This window comes from Ornithorhynchus anatinus, chromosome 1 (assembly GCF_004115215.2).
Source record: "Ornithorhynchus anatinus isolate Pmale09 chromosome 1, mOrnAna1.pri.v4, whole genome shotgun sequence".
In the NCBI taxonomy this organism is placed as follows: domain Eukaryota; kingdom Metazoa; phylum Chordata; class Mammalia; order Monotremata; family Ornithorhynchidae; genus Ornithorhynchus; species Ornithorhynchus anatinus.
In genome coordinates, this window is record NC_041728.1 from 131,407,174 (window position 1) to 131,425,716 (window position 18,543).

At 51.1% G+C, this 18,543-nt stretch overlaps 1 protein-coding gene across 1 annotated transcript in view; it reads right to left on the reverse strand.

The window, feature by feature from the left end:
- Positions 1 to 12,689: 12,689 nt before the first annotated feature.
- DIS3L2 (DIS3 like 3'-5' exoribonuclease 2) overlaps positions 12,690 to 18,543 on the reverse strand; it is a 450,189-nt gene continuing 444,335 nt past the window's right edge. The window contains exons 19-21 of the mRNA XM_029065889.2: positions 17,893 to 17,997; positions 13,511 to 13,612; positions 12,690 to 13,192 (exon numbers count right to left, since the gene is read on the reverse strand). Coding sequence (XP_028921722.1) covers positions 13,040 to 13,192; positions 13,511 to 13,612; positions 17,893 to 17,997 — 360 coding nt within the window. The 3' untranslated portion in view covers positions 12,690 to 13,039. The remainder of the gene's footprint in view (positions 13,193 to 13,510; positions 13,613 to 17,892; positions 17,998 to 18,543) is intronic.

The following is an 18,543-nucleotide window of genomic DNA, read 5'->3' on the forward strand; positions in this document are numbered from 1 at the left end:
GCAGAGTCGTGAGTTGGGTGGGACACTTGGTGTCAGGATGTGGATTCAGTGTGGTTGAGATTGACGCATTAACCCCATTGAATCCCCATCTCTGCCTCCAGCCCCCTCAGACCTGGGGCAGACACTGAGCAGGGTTTACACTAGAAGATCATTGTGGGCAGGGAACAGGGCTGCTAATTCTGTTGGATTGTGTTCTCCCAACCGCTCAGTACAGTGCTCTGCATGAAGTAAGCACTCAATAAATATGAATGATTAATTGAGTAGGTCATAATAATAATAATGTTGGTATTTGTTAAGCGTTTATTATGTGCAGAGCACCGTTCTAAGCGCTGGGGTAGACAAGGGGTAATCCGGTTGTCCCACGTGAGGCTCACAGTCTTCATCCCCATTTTACAGATGAGGTAACTGAGGCCCAGAGAAGCGAAGTGACTTGCCCACGGTCACACAGCTGACAAGTGGCAGAGCCGGGATTCGAACCCATGATTTCTGACTCCCAAGCCCGTGCTCTTTCCACTGAGTCACGCTGCTTCTCAAGGTCATGGCAGCCCTTTCTTAGACCTCCTTGCCCGTTGTCCCTCGTCCCTCCCGCCCCACCAGCCTTAACGTGTTCCACGTCCCTCTGCCCCAGTGGAGGGCGGCAGGATGGCCTTCCCTGCCTGTGGTCATCATCACATTGGACGATGACACCGCTGATGGTGAAGTTCCCCCATGAGGGAGTGTGGGATGAGAAGGCGTTTACTCAATTGCATTTACTGAACGCTTACTGCGCACACAGCACTGTACTGAGTGTTTGGGAGACTACAATATAACAATAAACAGACACGTTCCCTGTCCACAACGAGCTTACAGCCTAGAGACGAATGGCCAATGGGGGATCCGCAGGCCTAGCCACACCGAACACACAGAAAGGCGGTCCCTCGTTATCTTCACAGTCTTAACGTAGACGGTGCCTGCTGCTGTTTTCTCTTTTTCCTTCTTGTTTTCTGTTGTTGTTGTTTATTTATGGTATTTGTTAACGGTTTACTGAGTGCGAGGCATTGTACTAAGCACTGGAGTAGATACAAGCTAACCTGGTAGGATATGGTCCGTGTCCTAAGTGGAGCTCACAGTCTTAATCCCCATTTTACAGATGAGGTAACTGAGGCCCAGAGAAGGGAAGTGTCTTGCCCAACGTCACACGTCAGACAAGAGTGGAGCTGGGGTTAGAACTGAGGCCCTTCTGACTCCCGGTCTTGTGCTCTAGCCACTAAACCACCGCCTCTCATTCCTTATGAAAGTTTTATTCGAAAAAGGTGGGTCCTTTCTTGTGGGCAGTGGGCCGTGCCGCTCTACCGTCAGTTTTCAGCCTGGGACTCAGTACTCTCTGGTGTTTTGTGTTACCGTGTCCTTAAAATGCTTCCTCTGCGTTCCTCACTTTGGGTTTCCCACCTTCAGCTCTCCACACAGTTGCTGTTTGGGTGTCCTGCTATCTCTTGCTCACCTCACAAGTCCCATCCGGCTTAGGTTTATTAAGGTGAGCATCAGTTCAGGGCGAGGAGACTGTGTTCCAGCACTTGATTGTTCATGATCTTATCTGCCATTCGACACCGAGTCTGGCCTGTAAATCACCCTGGTGGAATGGCTCAAGGAGCTGGATGTGCTTCTTCAAAGCCTTATTGAAGGCACACCTCCTCCAAGAGGCCTTCCCTCACTAAGCCCTCCTTTCCTCCTCTCCCACCCCCTTCTGCGGCACCCTGACTCGCTCTCTTCATTCATCCGCCCCCTCCGAGCCCCACGGCCCTTATGTCATTTATTTCTATTAGTGTCCATCTCCCCCTCTAGACTGTAAGCTCATCGGGGGCAGGGAATGGGTCTGTTATATCGTACTCTCCCCGGCGCTCAGCACAGTGCTCGGCCCACAGAAAGCGTTCACGAAATACAATCGACTGGCTGATTGGGGACCAGCTCTAACAGTGCTAGAGGAGGCTGGCCAATGCTCCATCTCCGTAATCTTTTAGTTTGTTCTGGAGCCTGACACCCCCCCGCCCCCCGTTGCTGCCACGGTCTGGTGCCGTGGGTCCTCTTAACTCGGTTTTCTACTCCCTTGTCCGTTGTCGATCGGCGTGCCGTCTCTGATGCACCTTGATGTCCGTAGGTACTGAGGTGTCTGCTTCGTAGTCATGAGGAGGTACCCGTACGACTAATAACAGTAATAATAATAATTATTATGGTACTCGGTAAGCACCTACTATGTGGCAAGCACTGTCCTAAGCACTGAGGTAAATCGTTAGTCCTAACTCACATAGGGCTCACACTCTTAATCTCCATTTTACAGATGAGGTAACGGGGCCCAGAGAAGCGAAGTGACTTGTCCAAGGTCTCTCAGCGGACATGTTCTATGCATTAAGCTGCCTCCCTGCTACCGTCTGGGGCGCCCATGCCCACCAACGAAATCTACAAAACCAGAGGTTTCGGTGGTGAAATTGCCAGTCGGACAAGGTAGAAGTCTCTTTCCGGAACGAGACGGGTGACGTCACCCTATAGGGGAACACGAAGAAGAGCTGTCGATCATCCACATACTGGCGCACCACAAGGTGAGACCATGGCGACTTTCTAATTTGCCATCCGGCATCTTCTTGACAAGAAGCCGCAGTATGACCTAGGAGAAGCAGTGTGGCCTACTGGATAGAGCATGAGGCTGGGAGTCCAAAGGACCTGGGTTCTAATCCCGGCTCCATTTGTCTGCTGTGTGACCCTGGGCAAGTCATTTGACTTCTCTGTGCCTCAATTACCTCATCTGTAAGACTGTGAGCCCATGTGGGATATGGACTGTGTCCACCATGATTAGCTTGACTAGACTATCCCAGGGCCTAGTACAGTGCCAGGCACAGGGTGTGTGCTCAACAAATACCATAAAAAAAGTTTGCCCTAGTCCTGGCTCAGTCCTTCCTAGGATGCGAGTTTGGGCTGAAGTGGGCTGAGAGAAGATAGGCTGGGTTGACCCTGGTCCAGAGGATAATAATAATGTTGGTATTTGTTAAGTGCTTACTATGTGCAGAGCACTGTTCTAAGCGCTGGGGTAGATACAGGGGAATCAGGTTGTCCCACGTGAGGCTCACAGTTAATCCCCATTTTACAGATGAGGGAACTGAGGCCCAGAGAAGTTAAGTGACTTGCCCACAGTCACAGCTGACAAATGGCAGAGCCGGAAATCGAACCCATGACCTCTGACTCCGAAGCCCAGGCTCTTTCCACTGAGCCACGCTGCATCCTCCGCATGGGAGGGTCACTCACTGCCCTGGGTTTTCAGGGAGGTGTTAGGGTGAGTCTGGGGATCTGACCCAATCAATCAATCAGGGTTATTTAATGAGTCCTTGCTGTGTATGGAGCTCTGCACTGATACTTGGGAGACTACAATAGAGTTGGTAATAACAATATCATAATAATATTAATAGCACTTAAGAGCTTACTGTGTGCCAAGCACTGCACTGTACAAAATAATCAGATGGGACACAGAATCCCTGTCCCCCATGGGATTAACAGTCCAAGTAAGAGGAAGACCTGTATTTAATCCCCATTTTAGAGTTGAGGAAACTGAGGCACAGAGAAGCATCTTGCCCAAGAGCATCCTTCAGACACTCCCAGGCCCATGCTCTTTCCACTAGGCCACATTGCTTCCCAGAGTAGACATCTCCTCTGCCCTCTAGGAGCTTCTAAATTAGAGGGGAGCCAGACGTTGAAATCAAGTACGGGCAGGGGGAGCGGCAAAATATAAAGCTATATATAGGCTGTGGGGCTGGGGGCTGGGCATCCGGTTTGGTCTGGGACCACCTTGACCCACACAACCTCCCGAGAAGGTCAGGTCAGAAAAAAAAAAATCTACAGTATCTCGGAAGTATTTCCGAGAGACACCTACCTGTATTGTGACTGTGGAGGTCCTAATGTGTGAAGAGGATGACGAGCTAGGAGCGAATGAAGAGGCAGTAGCATCGAAGGTAATAATAATTACTACTAATAATAATTATGGTACTTGTTAAGCACTTATTATGTGCCAAGAACTATTCTAAGCACTAATTAGGTTGGACACAGTCCCTGTCCCCCATGGGGCTCACCTTCTTAATCCCCATTTTAGAGATGAGGGAACTGAGGCAAGGAGAAGTGAAGTGACTTGCCCAAGATCCCAATCAGGCATGTGGTGGAGCCGGGACTAGAACCCAGGTCCTGCTGACTCCCAGGCCCAAGCCCTAGCCTCTAAGCCACGCATGTCTCTGGCCTCAGTAAGGTAATTTTCAGAGGCAGGAGACAGACGACAGGCATATACAGAAGCCTGGGGAGAAGGTGGGTGCTCGAAGGACCAGTTTCTTTTCTGAAACATCAGATTTAAGGGGATTGGATTTAAATCTGGGGTGATCTTGGTTTTGGAGCAATACTATAGTGACACAGTTGCTTCCATTCAGTGCTGCTGATATTCTAATCTATCTGGGATGATCTGAGGATTAAGGGTATGAATAAGCGAGGGGAGGACGATACCTTCAAGATGAGTAATTAGAACATGTAGAATACTAACTTTAATGAAAGATGCTGAGTTGATAACCTCTCTGTTCCGGTAGATGCCCCGGAAGAGGAATGCCAATCAGGCAGCAGTGTGGCCTAGCAGAAAGATCATGGGCTTGGGAGTCAGAGGACCTGGATTCTAATTCTGGCTCCACCCCTTGCCTGCTGTATATGACCCTTAACTTAACTGTGCCTCAGTTTCCTCATCTGTAAAATGGAGATTAAAACTGTGACCCATGTGGGACACAGACTGTGTCCAACCTGATTATCTTGCCTCTACTCCAGTGTTTAATACAATGCCTGGCACAGAGAAAGAGCTTAACAAATACCATTAAAAAAAAAGCACAGGCAGGGAGTCAGAGAACCTGAGTTCTAAAGTCAGTTCCACCTCTTCCCTGCTGTGTGATCTTGAGCAAGTCATTTAACTTCTCTGTGCCTCAGATCCCTCATCTATAAAATGGGGATTCAGACTGTGAGCTCTTTGTGGAACAGGGACCGTGTCCAACCTGACGAGCTCATATGTACCCAAACGCTTAGTACAGTGCCTGGCACATAGTAAATGCTTAACCAATACCATAAAAAAAACACGAAGTGGAGAATCAAGTTTGCTGAGCTAACAAAAGTTGTAGGCTCGTCTCCTGAGAGAACATGACCCTTGGGTTGGTGATAGTGTTTTGGCTTGAGCCGTTATCGTATCAACGCTCCTAAGAGCTGATAAGTAGCAATTTTCATTGCTTGTGGCCAGAGCCCCCTCACTCACTGTGTCAGGGCTGGATCTAGGCCCCCGGTGACTTTTGAATCCTGGGCAATGATTGGCATGTGCCCCTAATGGAGCCAGGACCGGCTCCAGGGCCCAGGTTGCCCTCCAAACTAGCCACCGTCGCCTGAGATGGTCGGGACGGTGCAATAGGGTGGCAGAGATGGGGCACACTCTCCTCTACTCGGGGTCTCCTGTTTCAGAAGCCAATCTTGAGGGTGAGACTTTGGGGATTGGAAGAGGATGTGGGTCGACGGTAACAACTGCTAGAATAGCACTGGGCTATTTGTTACTCTGGGCCGGGCACTGCGCTAAGCACTGAAGCTGATACAATGCAATCAGATCAGAAACGATCCCTGCCTAACATGGGGCTCACCATCTAAGGGGGAGGGAGACCAGGTAATGAATCCCTATTTTAGATGAGGAAACTGAGGTGCAGAGAAGTGGCGGAGCTAGGATTAGAACTCAGGTCTCCTGATTCCCAGCCTGGCTGGAAGAAACGTTTGTGGGTATGTGCCTGTGTGGGGGATATGTGTTGGGGAAAAGCTGGAAGACATCTGAGAAGGGAAGCTGCAGAAGAAGGAACGGAGAGGACAGGGCTGCTCAAATTTGTGGGACACGCTGAGAATAAGAGGCGGGTGAGGAATGTTGGGAAAGAGATTCGCAAAAGAAGTGATATGGTTTAGTGGAAAAAGCATGAGTTTGAGAGTCACAGGGCCTGGGTTCTAATCCTAGCTCTGTCATTTGCCTGCTGTGTGACCTTGAGCAAATCACTTAACCTTTCTTCTTCTTCAAGGTCTTTGTTAAACACATACTCTGTACCAGGCACTCTACTACTAGAGTAGATACGGGCTAATCAAGTTGGACACAGTCTATGTCCCAAGTAAGGTTCACAGTCTTAATCCCCATTTTACAGATGAGGTACAGATGAGGCACAGAGAAGTTAATGGCTTGCCTCAGCTTGCTCATGTGCAAAATAGGGATTCAGTACCTGTTCTCTGACCTACTTGGACTGTGAGCCCTTTGTGGCACAGGGACTGTGTCCAACGTAATTAACTTTTTGTTATATTTGTTAAGCCCTTACTATGTGTCAGCCACTTCACTAATCAGTGGGGTAAATACAATCTTATCAGGTTGGGCACAATCCATGTCCCACATGGAGCTCAGTCTTACTTCCCATTTTCCAGATGAGATAACAGGTACAGACGAAGTGAAGTGTTTTGCGCAAGGTCACCCAGCGGACCAAGTGTTAGAGCCAGAATTAGAACCTAGGTCCTCTCCTCTCATGCCTGTGCTCTATCCATGCTGCTTCCTAATTTGTATCTACCCTAGTGCCCCAGTGCTTAGAAGAGTGCTTCGACTGTGAGCCTCATGTGGGACAGGGTCTGTGTCCGGCCTTACCCGTATCTACCCCCGCACTTAGAGCAGTGCTTGACACTATTACGCACTTGACAAAGATCATAATCATCAGCACCATCAGTGCTTGAAGTAAGCACTGATAGCAAGTAGTAAGCGCTTAACAAATACGACAACCAACACACAAAGTGAGGCCATCAGAGGCTAAATGTCCGGTTCTCCCCAGACATCCGTAACCAAACCGCCATCTCTGGACTAGCTTTCCTTTGGTCTCTCGTGAGTTTTCTCCTTTGTGTCTGGGGCCCGTCTCCACCTCTGAATGGTGCTGTTCCTCTCCCAGATGGCCCTCCTGCCTCTCCTTGGGGTTTATCAACCTGATAAGGAGTGAACTAGTCACTTCAAGACCAACAATTGTCCATAAATCCAGGAACCTCGGACTTCTCCCTCACCTGCCTCTGCAGCTGCACCTTCTCAACGAACCTCCAGGACAGAGGCCACAGTCCACTTTCTACCCCCAGCCTTCCTTTTATTCTGACGTCGTCTGGCTGTGACACCAAGCTTCGCTGGGGGGGTTGGGGAGAGCGTGAGGGGAGAGGAGGAAGGAAGCAGTGTGGCCCAGTGGAACGAGCACGGACCTGAGAGTCAGAGGACTTGGGTTCTAATCTCAGATCTGCCACTCGACTTCTTTGTGCCTCAGTTTCTTCATGTGCAAAATGGGGATTCAATACCTTCCCCCCTCCTACTTAGATGATGGGCTCCTTGTGGGAGAGGGACTTTTTCTGACCTGAGTATCTTGTATTTGCCCCTTTGCTCAGCTCAGTGCTTGGCACATTATACTTGACCCATACCACTGTCATTTTTCCTTTGATCTCATTTCCACCTTGTCTCCTTCCCACTTTGAGTCATAACCCCTACTCTCGGTCGTCCCTCCTACCTCCAGCCCCTCTCCCCTGGCTAGTGCTGCATCAATAGAACATACGCTACCTGGTAGAGCTTCTTGGGCAAGTCACTTAACTTCTCGGTGCCTCCGTTACCTCATCTGTAAAATGGGGATGAAGACTGTGAGCCCCACGTGGGACCACCTGATTCCCCTGTGTCTACCCCAGTGCTTAGAACAGTGCTCGGCACATAGTAAGCGCTTAACAAATACCAACATTATTATTATTATTGTTCACTTACTCCATCCTTGGGGGTGGGGAGAAGGGTCCCTAAGCAAACTGGAGATTCTACTTGATCCTAGCTGCTCTACACCCCTCTCCCCGGACAGGAGTCAAACCCAGCTGAGCTGTGCCAGGGAAGGAAGGAAGTTGGACTGACATGACCTGGGTGAGTGAAAAGGAGAGGGAAAGAAGAAGGGGGGGGGGGGTCTGCCATTTGTTTGCTCTGTGACCTTTGGAAAGTAAAGTCAGGTGCTCCCCTGTGCCTGAGTTCCCTCATCTGTAAAACGGAGATTCAGACCGTGAGCCCATGTGGGGCAGGGACCATAAACAATCTGATTAGTTTGTATCTACCCCAGTGTTATTACAGCACCTGGCACAGATTAAGTGCTTAACAAATACTACTCAAAAAAGGGAAGCCCAGTAGGACCAAGGAGTGGGGATTCCAAGTTCAGAACCACCTCACCAAAGAAAGCAAAACCCAGAGCCTTGGCTGACAAAAGAGCCTTCCCTACCTTTCCTGAAGCTTGGAGGCTTGAAGGCAAATCCCAGCATTCTCGGGACCCATGAGAAGCGGCATGGCCGAACGGAAAGAGCTCGGGTCTGGGAGTCAGAGGACCAGGCCTCTAATCTCGGCTCTGCCACTTTGCTATATGATTCTGGGCAAGTCACCGAACGGCAAGACACTGAACTTCTCTGTACCTCAGTTCCCTCAGCTGCAAAATAGAGATTAAATACCTGTCCTCCCTCCTACTTAGATTGCAAGCCCCATGTGAGACCTGATTATAATAATAATAATGACGGCATTTGTTAAGCGCTTACTATGTGCCAAGCACCGTTATAAGCGCTGGGGAGGGGACAAGGTGATCAGGCTGTCCCACGTGGGGCTCACAGTCTTAATACCCATATTACAGATGAGGTAACTGAGGCCCAGAGAAGTTAAGTGACTTGACGAAGGTCACATGGCCTTGGGATTTGAACCCATGATCTCTGACTCCCCAGCCCGGGCTCTTTCCACTGAGCCACGATTATCTTGTATCTACCCCTAGTAATACATAGTAAACCCTTAACAAATACCAACAAATACCAACATTATGAATTATTATTATCATTCCCCCAGACCTCGGTAGCCCCCGGCCCACTGCCCCATTTCTACTTTACCATCATTTACAGTTCTTGGGAAACACAGCAGAGGGCGGCATGGACTAAGGTCTCCCTTGGATGTCCCCGCGGCATGGAATGCGAGAGCTTGGAAGTGGGATTGGGACAGGGAACAGCCAGGGAGCAGGCCTTAGGCCCCTGTTTGGCGACTGCAGAGGATCGGGGAAATCAGTGGGATTCAGAGATCACAGGGAAACCCATCCCGTACTTTGGTGCTCTGGGGCAGAATAAAATCAGTTTGCCAGAGGGGAAGTGGAAAGATGCCCCCCTCAGGGTCTCACCTGGAGAGTTTCCAGGACTCTCCCAGTCTCGACTAAGGGAGGGAGAGTCCAGCAGAGGCAGACTGAATCCGTTCCTAGCTTGGGCAGTGGCTAGCGAGTGGAAGGCAATCTCCTATGAGTCAAAACTCCCCCGTGCTGGGCGGTTGCATGGGAGAGAGTAGAGGGCGGAGACGCAAGTTTACTGAGTGGAAGGACGGAGTGGTCAACCACTTTCATATTTTTACCAAGAAAACTCCATAGATTCGCTACCAGAACGATTGCAGGTGGAGGTTGGACATTCTGGGAAAGATGTGTCCATGGTGTCGCTACGGGTCAGAGACGACTCGACAGCGTAAGACAAGTGGAAAGATGAGGGATTTAGGGGCCCTTTCACAGTATTTGACAACATCACTGAAGATAAGAGGGGCTATTCAGCAAATCATGAATTTGAACCCAACTATCTCAGGACTGTTGATAGACCGCTCTGGGCACATAGAGATTTACTCTGCTCTGGGGTTGCATTTCCTATTTGTAGCATCTGGTGCAGTTTTCAATCGCACAGGTGTCTCAGGCTTACCTGGTGGGACTGAATTGGTCAGAGGTCTCTGGGGTCAAACAGGAACATATTCAAATTCTTCCCAGATCCCATCTCGACCATTGCATCAGCCTTCCCGCTGACCTCCCTGCCTCCAGCATCTCCCCTCTCCATCCACTCTGTTGCCCAGATCATTTTCCTAAAACCACGTTCGGCACACGTCTCCCGCCTCTAGCGCCTCCGATGGTTGCCCACCAGCAAGGCGTCAAGCAGAAACTCCTCACCATCAGATTCAAGGTACTCAACCAATCAGTTGTGTCCCTTACTTACCCCAGTTCCTCTCCTTCTACAACCCAGCCTGCACAATTTACTCCTCTAATCCCAAACAACTCAGTGTCCCTGACTCACACCACCCCTTGCTTACATCTTCCCTCCCGGCCACAATTCTCTCCCACTTCATACCTCGACAGACCGGCACACTCCCCATCTTCAAATCCCTAGTGAAATCACATCTCCCCCCGGAAGCCTCCCTGACTAAGCACTTCTCTCCCCATTTTCCCTGCCTACTGCCTCCTCTCCCATGCATTTAGTCTTACCCCACTATGCACCTAAGTGCTCACCCCACTCCAAGAGCACCACTCCAAGAGCACTCATGTACACCTCCTTACACTCACACCTACACTGAAGAGCAGCTGGTCAGTGAGGGCCTCACTGGTGTTAACCATTTTGACCTCCTGAGGGTCGTCGGGGACCGATAAAGTAGACCCAGACCTTTCCTCTGCCTTGCCCGGAGACCGACAGGAATGCGAAGCTACTGGGTTCCAAGAAGCAGAAGAGCAGCGTGGCCTAGAGGATAGAACTCCGGTCTGGGAGTCAGAAGGACATGGGATCTGATCCCAGCTCCACGGCTTGTCTGCTGTAGGACCTTGAGCAAGTCACTTCACTCCTCTAGGCCACAGTTACCTCACCTGGAAAATGGGGACTAAGACTATGATCCCTATATGGGACAGGGACTGTGACCAACCTGATTAGCTTGGAACTAACCCAACACTTAGTACAGTGCCCGACACATAGAAAGCTCTTAACAAATACCATTAAAAAAAAAAAGATTTGAGTTTGATTGAGCAGAATAGCCCCCACCTTGCAGGGGGAGACATCCTAGTCTTTCCGAGGACCTCCCTGCTGCTGGGGGAAAGGAGAAGCAGCATCCTGTGTTGGATAGAGCACAGGCCTGGGAGTCAGAAGGTCATGGGTTCAATTCCAGCTCTGCCACTTATCTGCTGTGTGACGGTGGGCAAGCCACTTTGCTTCTCTGTGACTCAGTTACCTCATCTGTAAGCTGGGAATTGAGACTATGAGCCCCACTGGGTCCAACCCAATTTGCTGTGTCCAACCCAGCACTTAGTACAGTGCCTAGCATATAGTAAGCACTTAATAAATACCACAATGATTATTATTATTATTCTCTGGGCCTCAGTTACCTCATTTGTAAAATGGGGACAGACTGTGAGCTCCACGTGGGATACCCGTTGTTGGGCAGGGATTGCCTCTATCTATTGCCGAATTGTACATTTCAAACTCTTAGTACAGTGCTCTATACACAGTAAGTGCTCAATAACTACGACTGAATGAATGAATGCCCAACACAATTTTCTTGTAACCACCCCAGCGATTAGTACAGTGCCTGCCACACAGTAAGTGCTTAAGAAATACCACAATTACTATTATTAGAGGGAGCTGCCACTTGCCTATCCATCACTGTCAACACCTGAAGCACCCAAGGAGCTCCCAAACTCTCTGCTGCAGAGGGATGGGAGGGAGGACGATGTCTTCCCTGGCTTGGGAGGCTTTAGGAGAGCTGGTTGTTAGGGGGAGGCTGAGACTTCACTCGGTGACATTTACTGAGCGCTTACTGAATGCAGAAGTGCTCAAATGATTAAGTCCCAGAATCAAAGCTGTGACCTGGTGTGGGGTGGGGGGAATCTAGCTTGGTGGGGTAAATCTGATACAAGTCCGCATTTCCACCTGGGGAGAAAGGCTTGAGTTGTTGGTCGGGAGATTTGTTGTTACTCCATCAAAGCAGATTTTTACACAGAGAGTGGTCACCTGGTTCTGGATAAAACCTGGGCTTGGCACAGGGCAGAGTGGGAGAGCTGCCGCTGCGGAGGCGGGGGGACGCTGGGGCCTAGAGCACACACAGCTATTTATGGGGCTGTTTTGGGTCCTGCGTACTAATTACATTTTTTAATCAGCTGGAATGATGCTCTGGGGATAAATCTCTTGCTGGGGCCTCTATAAATTACCCAGAAACAGAGACGAATAGCCCCCGCTGCCTGCCCGGGGCCCAGAGATGTAGGATGTCACAGATGCAAAGCTGGAGGGGCCGATGGCCGCCTCACCCTGTCCGCTCCTACTGTCCAGGTCACCGCGGGACACGGAGCTGCCCAGAAGGTGCCCACGCAAACCCAGAGCCCTTCACCAGTGACTTTCCAAGGCGGCGATCCCCACGAAGACGCCAGAGGAAAAATGCCCCCGCAAGAAAGGATGCACTGAAGGTGGGTGTGAGAAGGGAGGAGGGGTAGGGAGAGGGCCAGGAAGGAGAGTGGGGGAGTGGGTCCCCAGGGCCAGGCACCAAAAAGATTGGCCGAGGAGTGGGCATTTCTCCCCTCCTTCATGGAAACTCCGGCAGCTTCTACAGCACAGGACTGCAGAAAGAAGATCAAGTGGTCTTGGCAAAGAGCAAACCCCTCCATGGCCCCCCAGCTGGAGGCATCGAGGAGGCAAGACTGGCAGAAGCTGGATATACTAAGAAAGGAAAAAGGCGTGTGCACGCACAACTAAGAGGGTGTGTGCATACGTGTCATTAAGAGCCCGCACTCCCTCCCCTGCAGCCTTGAGGCTCACGCTCTCCCTCGGCCAAAAACAGCAGGTGCCTCTCCACTGACCAGATTTTATTACGTGACGCAGATGCCCCAGGACCCCCGGCATTCCCTCCTGTCCTCTCCGGCGGGCTCCAGCCCCGGGGAGCATCCGGCAGACCGAGGCTGGGAGGGGATGGGCAGGTCCGCCCGGGGAGGAAGGGACAAGGGCATTATCCCCGCCCCTCAGCCATCACTGCTCCCTGGGGGCCTCTCCTGGCTTCAAGTTGAGTTAAAATTGAAACGGCAAACAAGCTCAAAATTCCCTTTAAAAAGCCCTGGGGCGAACTGAGCTCCTGTTCCTAAAACCCAGCGGGTCCAGCAAGGCCGGTGCCTTGGCTGTCGCCAGCCCCGCCCGGCCCTCACTCCTGGTCCTCTGGCTCCGGCTCTGACTCTCGCTGGTCTTTCTGGGCCGCCGCCTTCTCGCTCCCCGGCCTTTTCAGGGCGGCGTTGAATTTGAGGGCCGTGTCCTCCGCCTTCAGCACGACCTCCACCAGGCTGAAGATTCTGATCTCCTGCAGACAGTGAAGGGAAGGCCGAGGTGGGGTAGGGGGCTGCCTCTCACTGGGGAGCGTGATGCGGGTGGTGGGGAGGGGCTGGGGGGTGGTGAGTGGAGACCTGGACAGAGCTAGGGCTCTGGGTCTGAGAGAGGAGCAGATGTCCCTGGAGAGAGGAGAAGCTTGGAGTGGCGGTGACGCTACATAGGAGGGAAGGTGGGGAGAGGGTGGGGGCACTGAGCACTGACGAGGCCCTTCCCCAAAGAGGGAGCATGCTCTCAAACAGCATGGTGGTCCTGGCAGGAGCGGGGACGAGATGTGTCCTGGGGCTCTCACCTGGTGTACGGCATCTTGCTCCTGGTTCTCAGGCTCCCAGACGAGCGTCAACTTTGGCTTCTTCCCCACCTTCTGGAAGTGGTAGTCAAGCAACGGCAGAGTCTGTGGGGCAGAAACTCGGGGTCCTCAGAGGGGAGTTCCTCCTTTCCTACTGAGCACAGCAGCTGCACCACCCCCTGGTTGGGGAGCCGGAAAGCCCGGGAGGCCTGGTTCTAATTCCTGGGGCGGCGACGGATGGAGGCTGGCTCTCTTTCTCTCATCTGAGCTTGATCCCAATTCACTGGGCCCTCCCTCAATAATAGTAATAATGTTGGTGTTTGTTAAGCGCTTACTATGTGCAGAGCACTGTTCTAAGTGCTGGGGGAGATACAGGGCCATCAGGTTGTCCTATGTGAGGCTCAAAGGCTTAATCCCCATTTTCCATATAAGGTAACTGAGGCACAGAGAAGTTAGTGACTTGCCCACAGTCACACAGCTGACCAGTGGCAGAGCTGGGATTCGAACCCATGACCTCTGATTCCCAAGCCCGTGCTCTTTCCACTGAGCCCCCCCATATCCTTCCCTTTCTCCATGTGGGAAGGGGAGAAAGGTGGGGAACCCGCCGCAGCTGAGACGGTTCTCAGCAAAGCCTTGGGAGATGACACTGATCTTTCTGGGCCATGTGGGCACGCGTGCTCAAACACACGTACTCATATACATACACACACGCATAAAGGCACACGAGAGGAAATTAAATGTAACAGCCTCTGTCAAGGCCCTAGCACTCCTGGCCTGCCCAGATAAAGAATATGCCCCCTCAGTTCCCCTGGCCAGCCTGCCCTGCCATCCCCCGCTCTCCCGGGTGGAGATTGGGTTATTTAAATGCAGGACCGGAAATTGAACAGGGACCATTTTCTCTCGCTGGCTGTGGCGAGACCTTAAGAGTGTGTTCCTTGAGCTTCTCTCATGTAATTTCCTGGCCCTTTATTGGTTGATTTTTTTTTCCTTTAGGGGAAAAGAAATCAAGCATGACATCTCCCATCATCACCCTCATCATCTCATCATTACCATCATCATTTCTTTCCTCCAAACTGCAACCATATTAACCCAAACACTTATCCTATCCCACCATGAATCCCAGCCTCCTTGCTGTCCACCCAGAGTCCCGTCTCTCCCCACTCCAGTCATCCATTCATTCAATAGTATTTATTGAGCGCTTACTATGAGCACAGCACCGTACTAAGTGCTTGGAATATACAATTCGGCAACAGATAGAGACAATCCCTGCCCAATGACGGGCTTACGGTCTAATCGGGGGAGACAGATGGACAGAAACAAGACAACGTAATCACGATAAATAGAATAAGGGGATGTACACCTCATTAACAAAATAAACAGGGTAATAAAAATATTTACAAATGAGCACAGTGCTGAGGGAAGGGGAAGGGAGAGGGGAAGGAGACTTCCCTCCATACTTTGTTGTGCTGCCTGGATCATTACCCTAAAAATCCGCTCAGTCCATGTCTCCCCATTCCTAAAGAACCGCTAGTGGTTACCCAGCCACTTCTGTATCAGACAGAAACTCCTTACCATCGGCTTTATAGCACTCAGACGACTCACCTCCTCCTACCTCACCTCTCTGATTTCCTACTACAACTCAGCCCATACGCTCCACTCTGCTAACGCCAACCTACTCACTGTTTCTCGGTCTTGTTTACCTTGCCACTGACCCCTCACCCACGTGCCGCTTCCAGACTGGAACTCCCTCCCCTTTCATATACGACAGATCACCACTCTCTCCACTTTCAAATCCTTATTAAAGATACCATCTCCCCCAAGAGCCCTTCCTTGACTAAGCCCCCATTTCCCCTACTCTCTCTTCCTCCTGCGGCACCTGTGCACTTGGATCTGTGCCCTTTAGGCATTTAATATTCACCCCACCTCAGCCCCTCAGCACTTACGTACATACCCGTAATTAACATATTTATATTAATGTCCGTCTCCCCCTCTAGACTGTAAGCTCCTTGTGGGCACGGAACGTGCCTACCGACTCTGATGTGTTGCACGCTCCCAAGAGCTTCTCAGTAGACTGCTCTGCCTACAGTGAAGGCTCAATAAATACAACTGATAGATCATCATCATCATCACCTGTCAGCTTCGGTGCCAGGACAGACCCCGGTGGCTGGGCGGGTCCCTGGCCGGAGGACCTCTGTCTCGTCTATCTCGCCACCGACCCCTTGCCTACGTCCTGTCTCTGGCCTGGAATACCCTGCCTTCCCAAATCCTACAATTACTTTCCCTCCATTCAAAGCCTTATTGGAAACACATCTCCTCCAAGAGGTCTTCCCTAAGACCTCCTTTCCTCTCCTCCCACACCCTTCTGTGTCGCCCTGTCTTCCTCCCTTTGTTCATTACCCCTCCCGGCCCCACAGCACTTATGTAGATATCCGCAATTTATTAATTTATATTCATGTCTTTCTCCCCCTCTAGACTGTAGGCTCATTACGGGTAGGAAATGTGCCTGTTTATTGTTATATTGTAGTCTCCTAAGCGCTTAGTACAGTACTCCGCACACAGTAGGAGTTCAAAAAACACAACTGAATGAGTGAATGACTGTGTTCCTAGCCTCCCCGTGGGCAGCAGCCTCCAGGTCGGGTGATTTGGGAGAGTGGGGACCATGGGGTGTGGCTGCGTGGTCGTTTTCCCAGTCCCCAGCAGCCAGCCCGGAGACAGAGACAGAGACAGAGTCCTCATCAATGACCATTTCCCTCCACCAGCTCCAGAGACCCAGAGCAGCCACCGTCTGCTCTGGCACCCTACACGCTAGAAACACCTGGAGATCCTGGCCACCTCAGAAGGGGAGAGACAGACAGGAGGGCAGCTCAGAGCAGAGGGGAGCTGGGTTCAACGCAGCCTGCTGGGACCCTGGAGCCAGGGAAGATTCATTTGATCATATTCAAATGAAGCAGCGTGGCTTAGTGGAAAGAGCATGGGCTTGGGAGTCAGAGGATGTGGGTTCTAATCCCAGCGCCACCACTTGTCTGCTATGGGACCTTGGGCAAGTCATTTAACTTCTCTGTGCCTCAGTTACCTCATCTGTAAAAATGGGGATTAAAAAATGTGAGCCCCACTTGGGGCAATCTGATTACCCTGTATCTAACCCAGCGCTTACAACAGTGCTCAGCACACAGTAAGCGCTTAACAAATACCACTATTATTATTATGATGATGATTACTGTTATATTTATTGAGCACTTACTATGTGCAAAGCACAAAGTGCTTGGGACTGTACAGTACAACAACAGACACATTCCGGCCCACAGCATGATCTCCCATCCTCCTGTCTCTCCCTGCTTCAGTCTATGGTTCACTCTGCTGCCCGGATTATCTTTCTACAGAAACGCTCTGGGCATGTCACTCTCCTCAAAAACCTCCAGTGGTTGCCTTTCAACCTCCGCACGATACAGAAACTCCTCACTCTTGACTTCAAAGCTGTCCATCACCTTGCCCTCTCCTCCCTCACCACCCTTCTCTCCTCCAGCCCAGCCTGCACATTCCGCTCCTCTGCTGCCGCTAACCTCCTCACTGGGCCTCGTTTTCACCTGTCCCTCCAACGACCCCTGGCCCACGTCTTACTTCTAGCCTGGAACATCCTCCCTCCTCACATCAGCCAAATTAGCTCTCTTCCCCCCTTCAAAGACCTGTTGAGAGTCACCTCCTCCAGGAAGCCTTTCCAGACTGAGCCACCCTTTTCCTCTGCTCCTCCTCCCCTCCCTATCGCCCCTACTCCCTCCCTCTGCTCTACCCCCTTCCCCACGCTACAGCATTTGTGTATATTTGTACATATTTATTACTCTACTTATTTAATTAATGATGTGTAAATATCTATAATTCTATTAAACTATTTTGATGCTATTGATACCTATCTACTTGTTCTGCTTTGTTGTTTGTCTCCCCCTTCTAGACTGTGAACCCGTTGATGGGTAGGGATTGTCTCTATCTGTTGCCAAATTGTACTTTCCATGCGCTTAGTACAGTGTTCTGCACAAAGTAAGCGCTCAATAAATACAATTGAGTGAATGAATAAATGAATGAATTAGAGATGGGTTTTCTGGGCTCACTGGCCTCTCTGCCTCTTGGGCCACTGAGCCTTTCCACTGTGAATGCTGTCAGTGAGCTGCTGCTGACGTGCCAACATCTTGGGGCCAGTGCGCTAAGGGAGGCCATGCTCCTGTGTGGCAACAACCCTCCTGTGGCACCCACCCTCTCACACTCTAGTTAACATGTTGGCAGCAGAACCACGGGCTGAGGAACCTGCCAGACTCCTCAAAGACCCTAGGGCACCATCTCCCTCCCCGAGGCTCAGCCCCGAGCCCTGTTCTTCTCCTTCTGCCCTTACTTACGTTACAGTAGATTCGCTTTTGCACCCCAAAGCGCAGCACCAGCACGTCGAAGGCCTTGTTCAAGATGCCCATCACCATGGCCTCAGACTCCAGAGGACCGCTTTCCTGGGGTTAGGGAAGGAGGCAGGAAGGGAAGGATGGGAAGAGGAGGATGAGGCAGGGTGTGGGAATACCCCCGGCCCCAGGCATCATAGTCTCCCCACACCCTACCCCCCACCCCTGACACCCCAATCTCCCAAGGTCAATCAAGTCCCGAGGGCTAGGGAAGCAATGACTTTGAAGTTGCCCGGGGGGTGTAGAAAACTCTCCTCCCAGTCCCTATCCCATGTTCACAAGGGGTTCTTTTGAAAAGGCTCTGGAGAGCCCAGAGATTAGGGCTGAAGGCAGAGGGAACCAGCTCCTGGACCAGAGTGGAAAGAAAGTAAGAAACAGTGTGGACTAGAGGATAGAGCATGGGCCTGGGAGTCAGAAGGACCTGGGTTCTAACCTCGGTTCGGCCACTTGTCTGCTGCGTGACCTTGGGCAAACTTCACTGTACCTCAGTTCCCTCATCTGTAAAATGGGGATTAAGACTGGGAGCCCCACCTGGGACAGGGATTATGTCAACCTGATAAACTTGTATCTACCCCAGTGCTTAGTATAGTGTCTGGC